Source organism: Pungitius pungitius, chromosome 15, assembly GCF_949316345.1.
Source record: "Pungitius pungitius chromosome 15, fPunPun2.1, whole genome shotgun sequence".
Taxonomy (NCBI): Eukaryota; Metazoa; Chordata; class Actinopteri; order Perciformes; family Gasterosteidae; genus Pungitius; species Pungitius pungitius.
In genome coordinates, this window is record NC_084914.1 from 8,700,383 (window position 1) to 8,717,262 (window position 16,880).

Consider the following 16,880-nt stretch of genomic DNA (forward strand, 5'->3'; position numbering starts at 1 on the left):
GGACCAGAAAAGATTAGAGTAGTTACAGTGAAGTGAAGTTTAATTGTGCAAAATCATGCTGGTCTTCAATAGGCTAACTTGTTTTCAAACAATGTCATTGTATACATTATCAAAGTAAAAACTAAACAAACTGCACACCCCTCACGTGGTCTTATGAGAAAAAAAATCTCCACTTGGTGAACAATCAGATGATTTCAGCTGGATCTCTATGGCACTGAGACACATACAGCACATTACAACAAATTCTCAGTGAAATGCAATATAACATTCATAAACCAAATGAAGTGGATTCATATTCCTTGTCGTTGATGCAGCATTGACAGCAGTAGTACAAGAGGAAATGTACATTAAGACTAAGCTTGTGGAATACAGCCAAATACCATCACTATTATGTCGATGAGGGACAAAGGTAAAGTTTCTATGCTCCTTGTACACAGGCGCTTTATTTCCCTTTTGATGTATCTTGTCTGCTACGGGTTCAACGTGAAGATCTATACGGAAAATATTGTGTCATAAAAAGGGGCTCTGTAGTTTATTTTTTGAGTAATTACCACTATGTCCTCTAAATCAGTTCACCAATTGTGCAATAATCTGCACTATCGGTTTGAGTAACCTTTTCTTCCCAAAAGCAGAAATTGTGTGACTTGTTCTGTAGGATGTTTACCTCAGTAGGCACCGACGGGTTAAGGACCGAGTGCAACAGACTGCCACGAGTACCACTCCAAAAGCAGACAAACCAACAGGTTTCGGTGTAGTAAAGAATGTCAACTGACGGATCCTTAAATTGTACATGGCCTTATTATGGTATGACGCTCAGGATCAACTGTGAAATCGTATCAAGGAGCCCATCTTAAAATAGTGCACTGTTCCTACTTTCAACCAGTTTTGCGCAACTAAATCTCAAAACGCATCTGCGTGATTTTGTGTGAGAAAACTGCAGCGTGGAAATCTGTTTTCACAAGTCTCATCAGCAGTGACGCGCTGCTGTGGCTAATGAGATCTAACGTGGCAACATGCAACCGTTCGGTTAATAGAGGATGCAGAGTCTCCGTCAGTCTGATCACCCACAAGCGTTAAGCGCCGATTATAAAGTACTAGCATCTTCAATACTCAGCTTCACGTGTAGGAGACGTGGCGAGGACCTCCCTCGCCTCGTCACGAGTCTTTAGTGTGTGAGATCTGTCTCCACAGCAGAGCTTTCAAGTTGTTGAGAATAAGCGAGTGTTCCATGTTCATCTGGCCGGCGTTTCCCTTCAGAGCCCTGCAGGCGTAGAGCTGCCTCTCCAGCTCCTCCCTCAGGCCCGACGGCGCCCCGCGCAGGAGGTAGTCCTTCAGCGCGTCGCACGCCTTCGCCAGGTTTGGCCGAAGCGGCTCCCCCCCGCAGCGCTTTTCCGCCACGTCGCAGGACGTCTGGCAGTCGACCCCGTACACGCAGTCGGCGTCGCCCTCGCACTTCAGCGCCCGCATGGTGCGCCGGAACGCGTCCTCGGGAACCACCGCGCCGCCGTTGGTCAGACGGAGCTCGTGGCGGTCGGTGTAACCGAAGTGCGCCGCGGCGAAGTCGCAGATCAGGAAGCTGCCGTAGGTCCCGTGGAAGAGGTCCTCCACCAGCTCCAGGAGGCCCATGGAGATCTTGGCCTTTCGGGGCCACGAGGGGGTGAACCACTGGTCCACGGTGCGCTGCACGCCGCTCGGCACCCACCCGGCCAGCGGCCAGGGCAGAGACAGGCCGTACAGGGGCCCGTAGGGGACTCGCTCCGTCATGTACAGGTCTCCGCAGTAGCCAAGGAGGCGAGGGGTGTGTCCACGGTCCTGGAGCAGCAGACCCAGCAGCACCTCAAAAAAGCAAAAAGACAACGTTTTTATCTCCCCAAACGGCTCGAGCGATTTCACAACAGAGTCTCGGGGCATGTCGCTTTACCTCATCCATCTGCAGGAGGGCCCACGTGGAACGAGCTTCTGGCAGCGACACTCGTCCGTCTTTGTTGCCATCGGCAACGGAGAGGATCTGGCCGACGAGGCCGGCGAGATTGGCCTGCTGTCCGAGCTTGGCCTGATGGAAGGAGAGGGACAGAGACTTGAAGAGGCCCTTTCCAGGCTTCAAGTCCATCGTGCCACAGGCTGAAATGTTTGGTTGTGCACGCACCCCCTCCCTGAACTCAACTGCTTTACCTTGAGGTGATTGAAGACCATCTCTCTGAACTTCTCCACCGATGTGCCTCTGGTGGGCTTATCGAACACGGGGGCTTCTCTCCGCGGCTCCGGCTCCTCGCCCAGCTCGTAGTGCGTGACCTCCCCCAATTTGCAGCGGATGATCCCATCGTGGTCTCCCCAGCTTCCCGTGTACACCTGCCGTACGGAATGCCCGAACAATCAAAACATGCAAATGTAGAATCACAACTTTACCCAAAGTCAAATGGGTTTTTCCCTACTTGGTTGTTGGGCAGTGTTGACAGACACCGACTCATGTAAAGCGTGTCTTTGTCGCACAGGCTGCTGCAGGCCGAACCGTCGATGATTCCCTTCCTGTAGTTGTCACACTTGGAAAAAGACAGAAAAAAGATTGTTCACTTCAAGCTTCTTTATAGTTATACTCATCCAGAAGTATATTTTTTATATCTGCCACACAAACCAGTTTTTATCTTTTGGTGTACTGACGTTGGGTGTTCCTCATGCAGCGGTAGTTGCATAACATTACAACAAACAAAGTAATTACTCACAATGGCGTTCTTGCACTCGTGTCCTCTGCACAGCTCTGTATAGGCGGAGTATTGCACGTAGAGCACCCAGCTCCCAACCAGCACAGTCAGCCATGTAAGGAACAGGTACTTTACCCGTACAAAGGAGACCCGAGCCTACGGAGGGCAGAAATAAGAAACTGAAACACCACGAGAAAGTCGTTAAGCTTTATTTTTTCTACCGTTTTCCTAAGAAAAAAAAAAACTAGGAGTCACCTCCTATGCAATTGTTGAAGTTGGTGCTCGGCTTGTAATAAACTAATGATATGGGCACAGTATGCCCATTCATGCCGGAGTATTCCCTAATCATATAATGTTGCCATGGTTACAGCACAGGAGTGTCTTGTGACAAGGAACCGGCCGACTGATTAGTCACCATGAGCGACAATAGCTCATTAAGCTCCAAAGTGGTAACACGGAGCTGCGGATTGAGCAGGTCCAGTGTCACATGCTATTCTGGCGTGGAAATAAATCTAATAACTGGGTGTGTCACAGGATGCACACATCACGTGTCCCACAGGGCTTGTTTGGACAGAGCTGCTGCGGTTTCTGTGACATCGTTCAAGTTCCTTCAGTTGGTGGCTTAATGTCCACAGAAGATATCCAAACATAACTCTTCACTCCTAAAGAAAACGCTTCATTGGTGAAATGAAAAAGATTACAGAACAACATCTACAGCAATGAGAATCCAATGCAAAGTTGCCATTTGCTTTTTAAAAACACCCCAGCCTTCAAATTATGTTATAAAAATCAATATTATATTACAAAGATTGACAAATCAAAATCCAGGATTTTTTTAAATTTGATCTTTCTCATGCAGTAATTGACACGGCGGAGCAGCCACAGTGGGCCCCTTCTACCACAACACAACTGCAGTGTCACGGACTGCAACTGCACTTGGGAGGATAAAGGGGTTTCATTCTTACTCAGATCACATGGGGGGGGAACACCTTATGATGTGTGTGTTTTGGCAGAGTGCCGTTCCTCTCAATTCAGAAACCATTTTAAAATTTGTTTATTAAATCAACCGGATAGAAAAAGAAGAAAAAAAATGTTCCCACACTTCCCCCTTATTCAGCTACGGACTGCAAAGAAAAACAGAGGGGACAGGAACCCTCATTCCTGTCATTCCCTTTGCTGCATTCCACCAAATGTTTTAACTCTGTTCTGAGGAGATAGACAAGCGGACAATGGTCCTCCAGGGAGAGAACCGAGGGGGTGTAAAAATAAACAACACACCACACCATCTGAACGGATGTATTTTGCAATGCCCATATGAAAATCTAGTTGCATGAAAACCACAAATACGTGATGAGAAGAGGCGTGTGCTACGTGCAAATGCATGATTAAGCCTCAGATTTAAAGAAGTGAAACCTGAGCAACAATGAGCTTTATCCTGCCTTACCCCGTCTCCTTTTCCTTGCTGTTTTTATTTAGATCACATGGGATGAACTAATTTGCTCTCACACAGGGGACGAGGTGTCCAAAACGCTGTTGAATGCTACATCTTATACATAACATGATACATTGGAACGATATACAAATTCACTTTAGTAAATGTATGTAAAGTGCACGGTAAAACTGTAATTATCAAATGCCCTGCAGTTTGGCAGCTGATGTTAATACTGATGTTAATACTGATGATGATCAGAGCTGGTCATGAGTAGTGCGAGCGGGAAGACTTCTGCAGTGGAGTAAAATGAGGAAACTGCATGTAGAACAAAGGCCGTATTGAGAACTGTGGGGATAAACGTCTGTCAACAGTTAGATTTGGTTTCCACGCGTTAGACCCCCTGAAGTATTGACTCCTTTCAGCCGGGCCACACCAGCAGGGTCATAAGACCCGCAGTATCACGACTCCACGCGCTGTGGCCTGGAGCTGTCCTCAGCGCGTCACCTGGGGATTGGGAGGTATCGACCGTGATGGGGCGCAGTTTGCCCAGCGTCTTTTTCTGTCTGAGGTCGAGGTGTCGCAGACCACTGCATTAGAAGGTGGTTGATGCCATCTCACAATGAAAAAACATAACAGGTGAAGTCCCAAAAACAGGGCATAGATCCCAGCACATGAGAGCTGCAGTGTGGTGTTGGTGTTGAAGAGGCCCAACAGAAACTCACATAATCCAAAACTGACCTCGCACACAATTAAAAAGCCATCGGTCGTACTTGCGGGTCTCCCAAAAAGACGCCTTTAAAATGTGGTATCAGAGATTGCCCTTTTAGTGCGTGTTGTTAAAGGAAGCTCAGTGGGCAACAAAATGCACACCTTTGCTTTAATATGTAACCAAAACTGTCTTTCTTAATAAAAACACTCTGTACCAAAACAGGCAAAAAAGCAAGACACACAATTACAAACTAACTATGCAACTAGATAAACAAAACACAAAAAATGTAGTTGCTTGTTTTTAACCTGTATAGAGATTGCGTCAGGACTGAAAGAAACCTTGGCACACAAAAATGTTTAATCCGAGTACAGGTTCAAATGTTGCCTCATCGAGGCTGCTCTGGTTGAAATAAACCAGCGCTGGAGGCTGCAGAAAACAAAGTTTAAATAATGCATTAAGCCAGATTGAATGATTAAACCTGCTGAACTGTATTCCTGTGGCTGTAGTGGTCCATGCCCAAGTTGTGATAAGATGACTGTACTAGAAATGCGTTCACTCTTCCTTAGAGCAAAAGCCAACCTGCATTCTGCTCATCTTTTGTAAGCTTATCAGTGCAGGGAGTTGTTACTATCAACAAGCCACCCATACATGAGAAGACTCAACCGAATTATCCCGCCCTAAAGAATTACTGCTTCCCTGGCACTTCCAGTGGTGGTGAAGGAACAGTGAGCTCAGCAGCTTTTCAATCAGATGTGAAAGCAGAGCAAAACTCGAAATGAAGTGAGATCCTACCGGAGATCCCCTTGCAAGTTCCAGATGTGTTATGCACATATTCTAGGCCTGAGCTCTGCTCTGCATCAGCAAAGAGACCAACAGCTTAATCGTTCTCAGGCAGCCACATTCCTCAGGTAACGTACGTGGAAAAAAAACACCACGGTATCCATCACAACAGCCCTGGACGTGCTGCCAGCTGTCAAGCCTGATGTGTCACCACGACGACGAGTTTACACACAAGCACACGACAATCCCACCAAAGGAACGACGATCGAGCAGCGATATTACCTGGAAGTAGAAAGACTTTTTCACCCAGGCCCGTGGAAACAGAGCCTTCGCCATTGCCAAAAATAGATCATCTCAATACGTGGACCTGGCTGTGGGAGATCATCCGAAACGTCGGACAAAACTGGTATTCGTTCATAGAACGGGCGGAAACGGGCGCATTTCACCAGTTTTGGGGCCCAATGTGCACCACGGCCTTTGGACTGTCGGGTCGTCTTGTCCTTGTGAATTGCTCTGATCCACTTTGCCTGCGACTCTGCTCTTTGCAGAAGCTGCTGGTTTCCAAGCAAAGCAACATACCTCAAGCTGGCCTTGGGAGAACAGCGCAGGCGCAACCTGGCCGCCTGTAGATAAAACGTGTTCGCTTTTTGTTGTTTAGATTGGCAACCAAATTGGGGAATTGCCTTGAATGACTTGGCGTAGATTCACCCACGCGCTGACACCAGTGAGTCGACGGGATGGTGGCTGCAGCTCAACGTTAACTCTAACGATACCACCAGGTCAAGAAAGAAAACGTGAGGGAAACGTATAACTTCCGCTATGTATTTCATAATAAAGGTATTTTGTTTAAATCGTAACCGAACTTCCGGTCAGAACCAAAAACTATGGCCCGTCAACACCATATGAGTTTGAGTGAGTGTCCATAATTGGCACATGTTTATCAAACACTATCTTGATGAAAGTTTTGAGTTACTTCTGTTAATGTAAAAAAATGAAGATTAATGTTTGTTTTTCAGATCAATTGGAGTTTAATCTGAATATGAGGTTAGTTTGTATTTAAATCCACAAAAGAAGAAATATCACAACAAAAAAGCATTGTCCGACTCCCAAAAAGTACCTCATTACTATAGGGGGCGCATATGCCCTGTTTTGTAAATGCCATGCCTACATTTTCAAATGTTTGAAAAAAGGTTAGCGTTAGCGGACCCTCCAGTGAGGAGCAGCAGGCGTTTAAACGCTTCCCACAATGCATCCGGGCACCAGCGGGAAACCAAAATGGCGAACGTGCTGGGGGGAAATGAGCCGTTTGTTATCTTCTAACGAAGCTCCAGCCTCGCAAGTTTTCGTGATATACTTTTGAAATAAAGCCCAACTACAAGAGAAACGGGATATCATCGTCCTGTGCTATTTAGTTATTTTGTCGTGCGAGTCAATATAGAAGCTGAGGGGACCGAATGAGGTATGGTTGTCATGATGTTTTCTTCCTGTGAGGGGGGTGGGTCCGACGGTCAGCGACCTCTGCGGAGTTTAAAGCTTTGCGTGCGGATTGTTCATGCTAACAATCGAGCCTGGGTACTAGCTACTTTTTTATTTTATTTTACATTACATTTATTATGCAACGTTTTCTCAAACTGGTATTTTGTCGTTTCTAGTGGCGTGTATCGCTCATGTTCACGCATCATCCGAACAAAGGGAATCTTGCTAAGGAGAAATGGGGGAAAAGTATTTAAAAAATTGCTTACGTCAACTTTTCTGAATGAATAAGTTAAGTTATTGTTTCTTAGCAGACGTTAATAGTATAAAGTATTTTAGCGTTAAAACACAACTGACGGGCACTATTTAATGTAAGTGTCACTTACATTCAGTTGGTGTCACTTACATGCAATTGTCTCAACATGAACAACCTTTGCGTTATTTAAGTTCTTTAGCATCGTCCTGTAGCCATATTGCTGCCTACATGGTTTAGGTTAATTACCAATTAGCACTAATTAAAAGTATAATCACCTGTTTGCATCCAAGGTAAAGAGGGTGAATGTGCATGTGTTTTGTGTTCAGGCGGGTTTCATTTCCCATAACAATTACACATAGATGGCAGTATTTCAGTAGACTTGAATCCAAATTGATTATTACTTAACCGTTGATAAGCCACCAACGGATTTATTTATTGGGGTTGATGTGAGACATAAATAAAATTGATGTGACTTGATTTATGTATAAAGTATATTGGGCCAGTATGCAAATCTACCCTAACTCTTGGTCATATAATTGTGTTTTTACATCTATACTGGTATACATTATTGTTGGTTCTTGAAACACTGATCAGCAGATTTACTGGAAATTGCTGATGCAGACAAATTTCCTAAAAATACTGAAACGATATCATCTTATTCCTCATTGTAAATGCTTCGCTCTCTGGCCCCGTTTTTCAGAGCCTCGGGGGATGTAGATCACCTGTCTGTCCATCAGAGGGCTCTCCCCCAGCGGCAGCAGCAGGCTCTGTCCTTGTCCCCAACAAGCCTGTCTGCAAGGGGCGAGAATGGAGAGGACAGCATGTCTGACAGGTTTACAGAAGGACAGGACGTCTTGGCCCGGTGGTCAGATGGCTTGTTCTACTTGGGGACAATCACCAAGGTTAGTGAGGGGAAATGTACCGTATAGTAATAAAATCGATTTGATTAAAAAAATATATATATTTTTTATACCACACATATATATTTTTTTCAGATAAATCGTGAAAAGCAGCAATGCTTTGTGGTTTTTGAGGATCGATCAAAATCTTGGGTTCTGTGGAAGGACATCCAGACAGGTAACTTCTTTAACTTCAATAATTTACATGTTTCATTAATTTGTGGATCCTCAACCAATTCACAGTATTCTGAGAGACGTACTATTTTTATGCCTGGTAGCAGCCGCACTTTATATTCAGTCTGAGGTTCATTGGAACAATGCTCAAATTTATATATATATTTTGAAAAAGTATCCACCATTTGTATATTCATCTCTCTTTACAAATTCCATATTTATCTGATTCAAATGTTTCTGCAAAGCTGTATGCATGCTGTGTTGTAAGGCTGATTTAAAATATTAACAGTTAAAAGCCTTGTTTTCTGCTGACCTCCAGTGGTTGAAGTTCTCACCTTGCTGCAGTGATGTAGAAATGAAGTTGTGTATTACACACTGACATCACAAGTTACAGATGTAACCGAACATTAACATGGTACTAGGTTTCTCCCATTAAGCCCCAATACTATGGAAAGTAATTTGTTTAAATTCCTTTTGAATATTCAAAATAAATGTGTCTAAAGAAATGGTGCTCTGAATAATATGGATAAATTACAGTTGGAATTCATTTCAATTGAAGATGTCCCTGTAGTTGTCCCATGTTTGACAGACTGAAAACACCACTGGGTGCACAGAGCCTTCACTCTGTCAAAACTAGCTTTTTTTTTTCAATTTCAGGGGATGAAGATGATGAAGAGGATAATGAAGAGGATGACGACATTGTGTGCTCCATATGCCAAGATGAAACATCCGATGAACCCAATGAAATAGTCATTTGTGACAAGTGTGGAAAAGGTACTGTCCATCGTCTTTGATGCCTTACGCTGAACAAAGCAGTTATTTTGTCTCCAATTTTCCCAACTCATCCATTCTTTGTCAATTTACCTATTTCACACCTGCAAACTTGTCGCTTTTTGGCTAAATTTGCCGTTTTGAAATCCAACTATGTCATTCAAGTAAATAGTGTGGAGCCAAAGAGTTTTCATTGGGGCGATCAACTGGCCAATCAGTGTTGTGATCTCTACAGAGTCTTAATTTCCTCGAATTTTTCATCCTTTCACTCAGTATTGCCAACTTTGGGACTTTCTTGCCAAATCCTTTCTAACCCCCCTCGGTGACTGTTGTTTGTCAAACAAATCTAGCGCCTTCTGCTGGTGTTTTTAGAGACTTTTCTGGTGTCTGCATGAATTGAGAAAAGCAACCGCTGATCCTACAGCGTTCATTACAATTTGCAAATTAGGCGATTACGTCCTTAGGGGCACGCCACGCTTTTCACCCCTGTATGAGTTTGCAGGTATGACCTATTTACCTCTAATCTGTGGTCGTCGAATGACAACCTTTTCAAAGAGTGTTACAGTGACTGGCAGCTATATATAAATGTTTTCAATATTTCTTTTAGGCTACCATCAGCTTTGCCACTCCCCCAACATCGATGCCTCTGTCATTGACTCGGATGACAAGTGGCTCTGCTCAGATTGTGAGCTCACTTGTAGACCGAAGGTACAGCTTTTGTTTTGAGTTCAGTAAGCTGTTAGTTGAATGCACAAGTTGTTTATTAAATTACTTTTATAAGAGTCAGCCTCCTTGTGAGGCACATTATTTGCACTGCTTTTAAATGTAAAGCCAAATGGAAATATGAGACAATAGAGTAGAAGATGGTCAATGGATTGTCTGTCTGGTGTACAGAGGGAGGCTGCAAACATGAGGACAGCGTCTGCTCAGGGCTTTGTGGAGCAGGAGCTGCAGGAGAAGCACATGGGACTACACCTCTCACTCCCATACGCTCTGGACGAGCTGGTTTGGGACCAAGCCCACGAGACTAACATCCAGCAGTGCTACTGCTACTGTGGAGGTCCAGGAGAGTGAGTAACACGTTGCATACTTTTGAACACACTACAGAGTCAGGAAAAACAAACACACTCCTGTTTTCTTTATTCATCAAAGTATATCTTTCTATATACCTTGTAGTTTGCGGTCCAGCTAACAACTCTTTCTCTGTCCTTGAAGTTGGTACCTGAAGATGCTGCAGTGTAACGGGTGTCTGCAGTGGTTCCATGAGGCGTGTCTCCATTGCCTACAGATACCCATGTTCTACGGAGACAGGTGCAAATAACACTGTTTCATATTCTTACTGGTGATACAGCATGTATTACAGTTTAAATTACTCTCATCAACCTTAAAAAAACTCTACACTTTAATTCAATTAAAATGATTCTATCATTGTTATATATTGGAACAGATTATCTTGTGATTGTGTAACATTTACGTTCACAAACCATAACGCACCAGGCCCTGATGTCTTGTGTTCACCAAATAATTTTGCAGCATTATAATCTGACACGTTTTTGTGTTTATAACTTCAGGTTTTTATCTTGTGATTGTGTAACATTTACGTTCACAAACCATAACGCACCAGGCCCTGATGTCTTGTGTTCACCAAATAATTTTGCAGCATTATAATCTGACACGTTTTTGTGTTTATAACTTCAGGTTTTATCTGTTTATTTGTTCCGTTTGCAATGGTGGACCAGAGTACCTCAGCCGACTGCCTCTCACATGGTAAGTGAAACTCAAGATGTATGTTTTGCTTTGTCTCCGCTATTCTTGCTTACAACAGTATACAGTAAACAGTATTATTTGATAAAATAAACTATGATGTGATTACCTTATTCCCAGTAGTGATTTTAAAATACAATGCTGCATGAATGAAACATGTCTATAATTAAGTTCCGTTCTCTCATTGTCTTGTTTCAGCTTTGCCTGATCAGCTTTTCCCCATTGCTGCTTTTTATCAACATTTGAGTTTTTCCTCTAACAGTTCTTTTGAAACCAGACCAAGTGAATAAAACACAACTTTTACTAAAATGTTTCAGGGAAAATGTCACACACCTGAGTCTGTACAACTTGAGTGTGATCCACAAGAAGATGTACTTTGATTCAGAGATCCTTCTGATGTCTTACATCAATGATAACTGGGAGCTGCTGCAGCTTGGGGAGGTATGGACACTACTTATCATGTTACGTGAGACCAGTGGGGACCTTGCATTATTTACCTGGGTCTTATGTGTTGTCTCACTACAGTTGAATAACCTAGAGCAAACTCACAAGAACCAGTCACATTTATTTAGAACAAAGCATGACAAAACAATCCACCAAAACCGCGGCACCAACTACTCAGCACTGGCGATTCAAATATTATTTACATCGGGGGAGCAATATTAACTACATACTAAAAAAACAAGATGGATAAATGAACACGGTGCTGCAGATGTAAAAACACTAAAGCAGTTTTGTTACCAAGTGTTGTTTATTTACAAAGTTCATCCTAAACTCTTTATTCGATCTGCCAGCTAGCTTTCTGTTTAACAACAGGCCCACTGATCAAGGTGCACGTTATTGCTGCGCTGTATGTTGATGCAGACGTACTCATGAGGCTAAAGGCTGTTGGTTTGTTTGTTTATTTATCAGAGACTTTTTTTGCCTCGTGCATCGCCGCTGCTGCTTTTCATTGCATCTTTTTCGTGGAAATATTTGTCCCGTATTTTCCTCCACAACTTTGTACACCCGTCGACCGGCAAACTGACGTTTGCAGAGATCTGCGTCCACTATAAGGACCTCATCAGCGCGTCCTTATAGTCCGCCAATGGCGGGTTGTATCAGTGGTCATATTTACAGATTTCTTTCGACAAAAACTCTTTAAACTGATTAATTCTCTCGTAAAAAAATCTTAGTTTTAATAATGGAGGAATTATGCAATGAAACCGGAAATCTGAGACTCAGGAAAGGATGTAGTTAGCAGACCAATCACAGCCTTGCGGGCTGCATGAGCTCGCGAAGCTTTTGCACGTTTTAATTTTGGATCCACCCTGGCTGCCCAATTAAAGTTTGAAACCATGTATTTTACATTTTTTTTGTTTGTTCTCTCACCCTGTATTTCCTACTTGGCGCCTTTGTCTGCAGCTCGCTAACACTCCCAGATCCCAGCGTTATGGAAGGGTTCTGGAGGCACTGAACAACAACAATAGCATGTAAGCGGTTTCGTTTCTGAATAATTGTTCATGTTGATAGGAAAAAGACAACCGCGTTTTAAGCTAGTCCTTTTTTCTCTCCCCTTTTTGTGCGGCCCTTCTAGATTCAAGTCAGGGAAAGAGGTTAAGAAAAAGAAACACTTGTTCAGCCTGAGGATTCGTTTCCCTCCTGCTCCTCCAAACTCTCGTGAGCCATCCGGTAGAGGGTTGGACAGGGCTTCACATGAGATCAACATCAAGGGATGCAAGTCCACCAAGACCCCACCTGGCATGAGGTACAATGGGAAAACTTAAATCTGAAGTTCTGCAGTCAAATGTGTTTTTTCAGTTTTGGATGTCAGCTTGTCATTCATATACGGTCTTGAATACTAAATGCTTGTGGTGGCCTAATTGCACCTAAAAGTGATGTTTTGTGTGTTACAATTACTGTTATTAACGCACATCTGTCACAACTTGTGGCACTGCGGTAACATGTTATTGTTTCTCTCGTGCTTGCAGGTCTTTAACCAATGGCACAGAGAGGAAGAAAAAGAGGAAGCAGGGAGCACGTTCTCTGGAGAGTCTGGCTAGACCACAATGCAGCGAACGCTTATCCCAGGTGTTTGGTTGTGGGTGGGTCTGTGGGTGTGTGTTTTTCTTAGTGGGCGTGGGTAGACTGTAGTTGTTGAGGGGCTGGGTATTTTCTACATTACCACATTTTCTACAAGGTAAGGTTAAAAGGAAACCCACTGAGATATATAACGACTTTTCTCATCTTTGACAGAATCTAAGGAGGCCTCTGCCACTAGAGCCCAACACATTGGATCACTTAACCGCCGTCAAGTAAGTGAGCTTTTCTAGTGCAGAATTTATATTCCTAAACGCTGTTTAGTGTTCGATTGTGTAGTGGTAAAGCTACGGTACACTTATGGCTACAATAAACAATGGTATTACAATTCCTCCCAGGAGTCCATGGTGACCTCTACAAAGTATGAATATATAAAAATATGTTTAATCTTCTTTGATGTAATGAAGAGAAAATAATCAAATCCTTACTAAACACTTTTGAATTTAACGACTGACAAAGGTTTTTCCAATACACTTTCTCCTTTTTGACTTATTTACATGATAGCTGTAACTTTCAGCAGCATTTTCATTTGTGTTGTGTTAATCTTAATTTACCATCCCCACAACACCAGGAAGGAGCGGCATCTGCTGTCAACTTCAGATGTGGAATCTATAGGAGCCCTGAGCACTACAGAAACTACCTCAACTAGCATTTCAAGACCGTCCAGGTACGCCTGCTACTCCATTGCAATATTTACCACATTAAACAGCGCTAATGAGGGCTCCATCCATGTGTTGGCCTTTTTGATATTGAAAATCCAACTATTAGAATACCTGTAGAGAATCAGTAGGCATTTATTGTCTCCAGATGCCACTACTATTAAGAAAAAATGTCACTTGGTCCAATGATTTCTTACTACTTGTTACTAGTTTTTCTCACATCTGACTCTGCTGCATTTTGTGTTTTAGTGCATTACTCATGCTAACACCGTGTTCACCATGGTCAAAACCTTATCTGCTTGAGATCAGGACATTTCCATTGTGTCTGTGTGCATGTTAACATTCATTTAGCATACATCATGAAGCCCTTTGTGCGCCAGTGCTGCCCTTTTAGTCCTTCTTAGTCTCGTCTTTGTTTTTCCAAATTTCAACTTTCCTTTGTTGCTCTCCGAATTTAAAATGCACCTATTTTTTGACTTCCTCTTTTCCTATCAAACACACTAGCTGCAGCTCCAGCAAGACGCGAACGACAGCCTCCATCATGCCTGTTTCCGCTCCACCCTTGAAGAGGAAACGTGGGCGCCCACGACGGGCCCCGCAGCCCCCCCGCCCAGAGATCCTCCCTCCCAGCCATGCAGACCCAAACCCCTCGCTTACGGAGATGAGACCCCTGCCAAGACTTCACTCCACAGATATAGTTCACGGCATGGACCCCAACACCCAACTCTCCCACCTCAAGAGCTCCATCAGCAGCTATTTTGGAGCAGCCGGGCGACTGGCTTGCGGGGAGAAGTACAAAGTCCTGGCACGACGGGTCACTCTCGACGGCAAGGTGCAGTACCTGGTGGAGTGGGAGGGAGTCACTGCCTCCTAAGTTTGTCATTGTCACTTCTAACCTTTTAACCAGCACTCGCAAGAGGTTTCTGGCTCTGCTAAGGACATGTGTTCACAGCCTGAATTCAGAGCATTAATTGTTGTGCGCTTTTTTGTCGAGTTTTGAACAAGAGCAACATTTTCATGCTTATGCTTTACTGCAAAGCCTACTGGTTCAGTGCACATTTAAACATGTATTTCCATCATATGTTATAAAGATTTCAATTCTTTGATCAAGACAAGGCATTGTCATAATACCACACCGTATTTGTGCTATTCTGCTTTTTACTTTCATTATTTTCTTTGAATGTTTACAGCAAAACCAAACACTGCATCTGTAGGCTCGCAGTGAACCATTATGTACTTAATTTTCATCCAGTGATATGCTTTTCATTTCTAGACCGGTTAAGTATAAAACTGTATTTTATTCTTTTTGACTGAATGTGGTTGGTCGCACATTAAATGTTCAATCTTGGCAGATGAGAGAGGGACACAAAAAATTGATTTAACTACTGCAATGGCCATTTATTTTCTTACTAATTTAGTAGGACAATAAATATATACTATATATGTCTATTTACAACCGTGTCCCTATCTCTAGTCGCAGCTACGAGTAAATTTTCTTTGGCTGAGATCCTTCTGTTGAACTCAAAAAAGAGGTGCTGCGGCAGGTCTTTTGTTTTACATAAAATGATACTACATTATATTTCCCCATTAGTCCCTTTGTGTATGTTTAAGCATTTGTGTTTAATATCTGTTCTGCATATCAAATTTTATTTTTTTTGTTTGAAATTCTTAGACTACATAGCAGCATTTTGATGGTAAAGCTCTTTAAACCTCTTTGCTTTGGTCATAGCGCTCGGTTGACATTTAAATGTGGAATTCTGATAAATAACCTTCTCCAAATGTACAACTCTCTAGAAACTGAAAACATGAGGACCGATCAGACATTTTCATAGCAAAGATATATATTTTTCAAAATATGTCAACTTTCTTAGTCAAAATTATTTAACCTTTTTAAAAAAATAAGTTATTTGAAATCAATTAAAAATGACATATCTTTAAGGACCTTTTTTCCCCTTTACTATGCGCTGCAAAAGGTTATTTACCCAGGTTTTATACTAAAAAGTTCAGGTGTTTTTGTTTGTGCTTCCTATGCATGTTAGTCCTTGATAACCCTGTTCAGTCATAATTGAACATACGACTTGATAAAGGGGAGCTTGAGAATTTTTATTTGACTTTTGAATCTTTCCTTTTACGGTCATGTATGTTGTAGTGTATTCACTCAGGATATGTTAAAAAAAACCTCACTGTATTTCACAAGCTTGCATTTACAGCTTTTGCGATTTGAGATTTAGAAATAAGTTATTCACTCATTGTTGGTCAGTATTTTCATATTGGGTGCTCAATTTGACTTTGGAACGTATGTAAGCTTTTTTTACTATGAGCAAAATAACTAGTTATTCTGCCACACTCGCTGGTTGAATCTGTCTGAAATACCAGTCACTGGAAAACTTAAATGCTGTATTTCATTGCATGAGGTAAATCATTCAGTTCAGCGGTTTCTTTTTTACAGATGTTTTCTATTTTTTTGTTGGAACTGACAGAGCTTTTTGACATTGATACCTCTTCATTGTACAGATGTAGTTGGTGTCTCAGCCCACCTGCTGTTACCACTGGCTCACCAGGCCAAAGAACACACATGTAACGACTGCTTTGGCCCTTGAGATTCATAGAATACAGTTTTATACATCATGACGTAGGTTGACGTGTTTTGCTCCTGAGCCTGTTTAGTTAGAGGATGAATAAAAGTCGATATTTTGAACTGTTGCGTATTTGATGTTAAATTGCTTCCTATCGTTGACTTTCTAAAACGAGATGCTCCTCAACCAAAGCGACCGTTGTTACTCCTGTCATTGACAACAACGTCCACCAATCATATCATGAAAGCTTCAGTTTATCCAATCACGAAACACGATTTTGGGATGTAGGCGGAGCCTACGAATACAAACGCTCTGACAACTTTGCCTCAACACCGGTAATCTTCAAAGCTATATTTAAGTTTTAGTTGCATAGTTGTGGTTCATGGGACTAGGACAAAAACGTTGTAATATGTATTTCGTTGCCTGCCCGGTGGTTGGTAGATTCTTGTTTTAGAACAATGTGAACCCACCTGTTGGATTAGCGATCCTCATTGTTTACGTTTAGCGCGGCTAAGCTAGCTGCTGCTTGTTTTGCGCTACTAATTTAACGTTAGCTATGTTAGATGTTTAAACTGTAAGCGTATAATGTTGGACGTGCTGCTTGAGCAA

The 16,880-nt window shown here is 42.6% G+C and overlaps 2 protein-coding genes across 3 annotated transcripts; one reads left to right on the plus strand and one right to left on the minus strand.

The window, feature by feature from the left end:
- Positions 1 to 26: 26 nt before the first annotated feature.
- Positions 27 to 6,414, minus strand: dipk1aa (divergent protein kinase domain 1Aa). Its single transcript, XM_037459243.2, has 6 exons — positions 5,903 to 6,414; positions 2,721 to 2,855; positions 2,433 to 2,540; positions 2,173 to 2,349; positions 1,922 to 2,053; positions 27 to 1,836 (listed from the first exon to the last, which is right to left on the minus strand). Exons 1-6 carry the CDS (start codon positions 5,954 to 5,956, stop codon positions 1,156 to 1,158), a joined length of 1,287 nt encoding a protein of 428 aa, XP_037315140.1. The 5' UTR covers positions 5,957 to 6,414; the 3' UTR covers positions 27 to 1,155.
- Positions 6,415 to 6,855: 441 nt separating this feature from the next.
- On the plus strand, positions 6,856 to 16,393 carry mtf2 (metal response element binding transcription factor 2). 2 transcript variants are annotated; one of them, XM_037459501.2, is made up of 15 exons: positions 6,856 to 7,079; positions 8,050 to 8,251; positions 8,345 to 8,426; positions 9,080 to 9,196; positions 9,801 to 9,901; positions 10,088 to 10,263; positions 10,409 to 10,504; positions 10,892 to 10,960; positions 11,275 to 11,398; positions 12,362 to 12,429; positions 12,534 to 12,704; positions 12,928 to 13,027; positions 13,193 to 13,251; positions 13,608 to 13,703; positions 14,197 to 16,393. In XM_037459501.2, exons 1-15 carry the CDS (start codon positions 7,075 to 7,077, stop codon positions 14,567 to 14,569), a joined length of 1,839 nt encoding a protein of 612 aa, XP_037315398.1. In that variant the 5' UTR covers positions 6,856 to 7,074; the 3' UTR covers positions 14,570 to 16,393. The 2 variants fall into 2 exon arrangements, with proteins under 2 accessions (XP_037315398.1, XP_037315399.1); XM_037459502.2 differs by having other exon boundaries at positions 6,859 to 7,079; positions 14,200 to 16,393.
- The last annotated feature ends 487 nt before the right edge of the window (positions 16,394 to 16,880 follow it).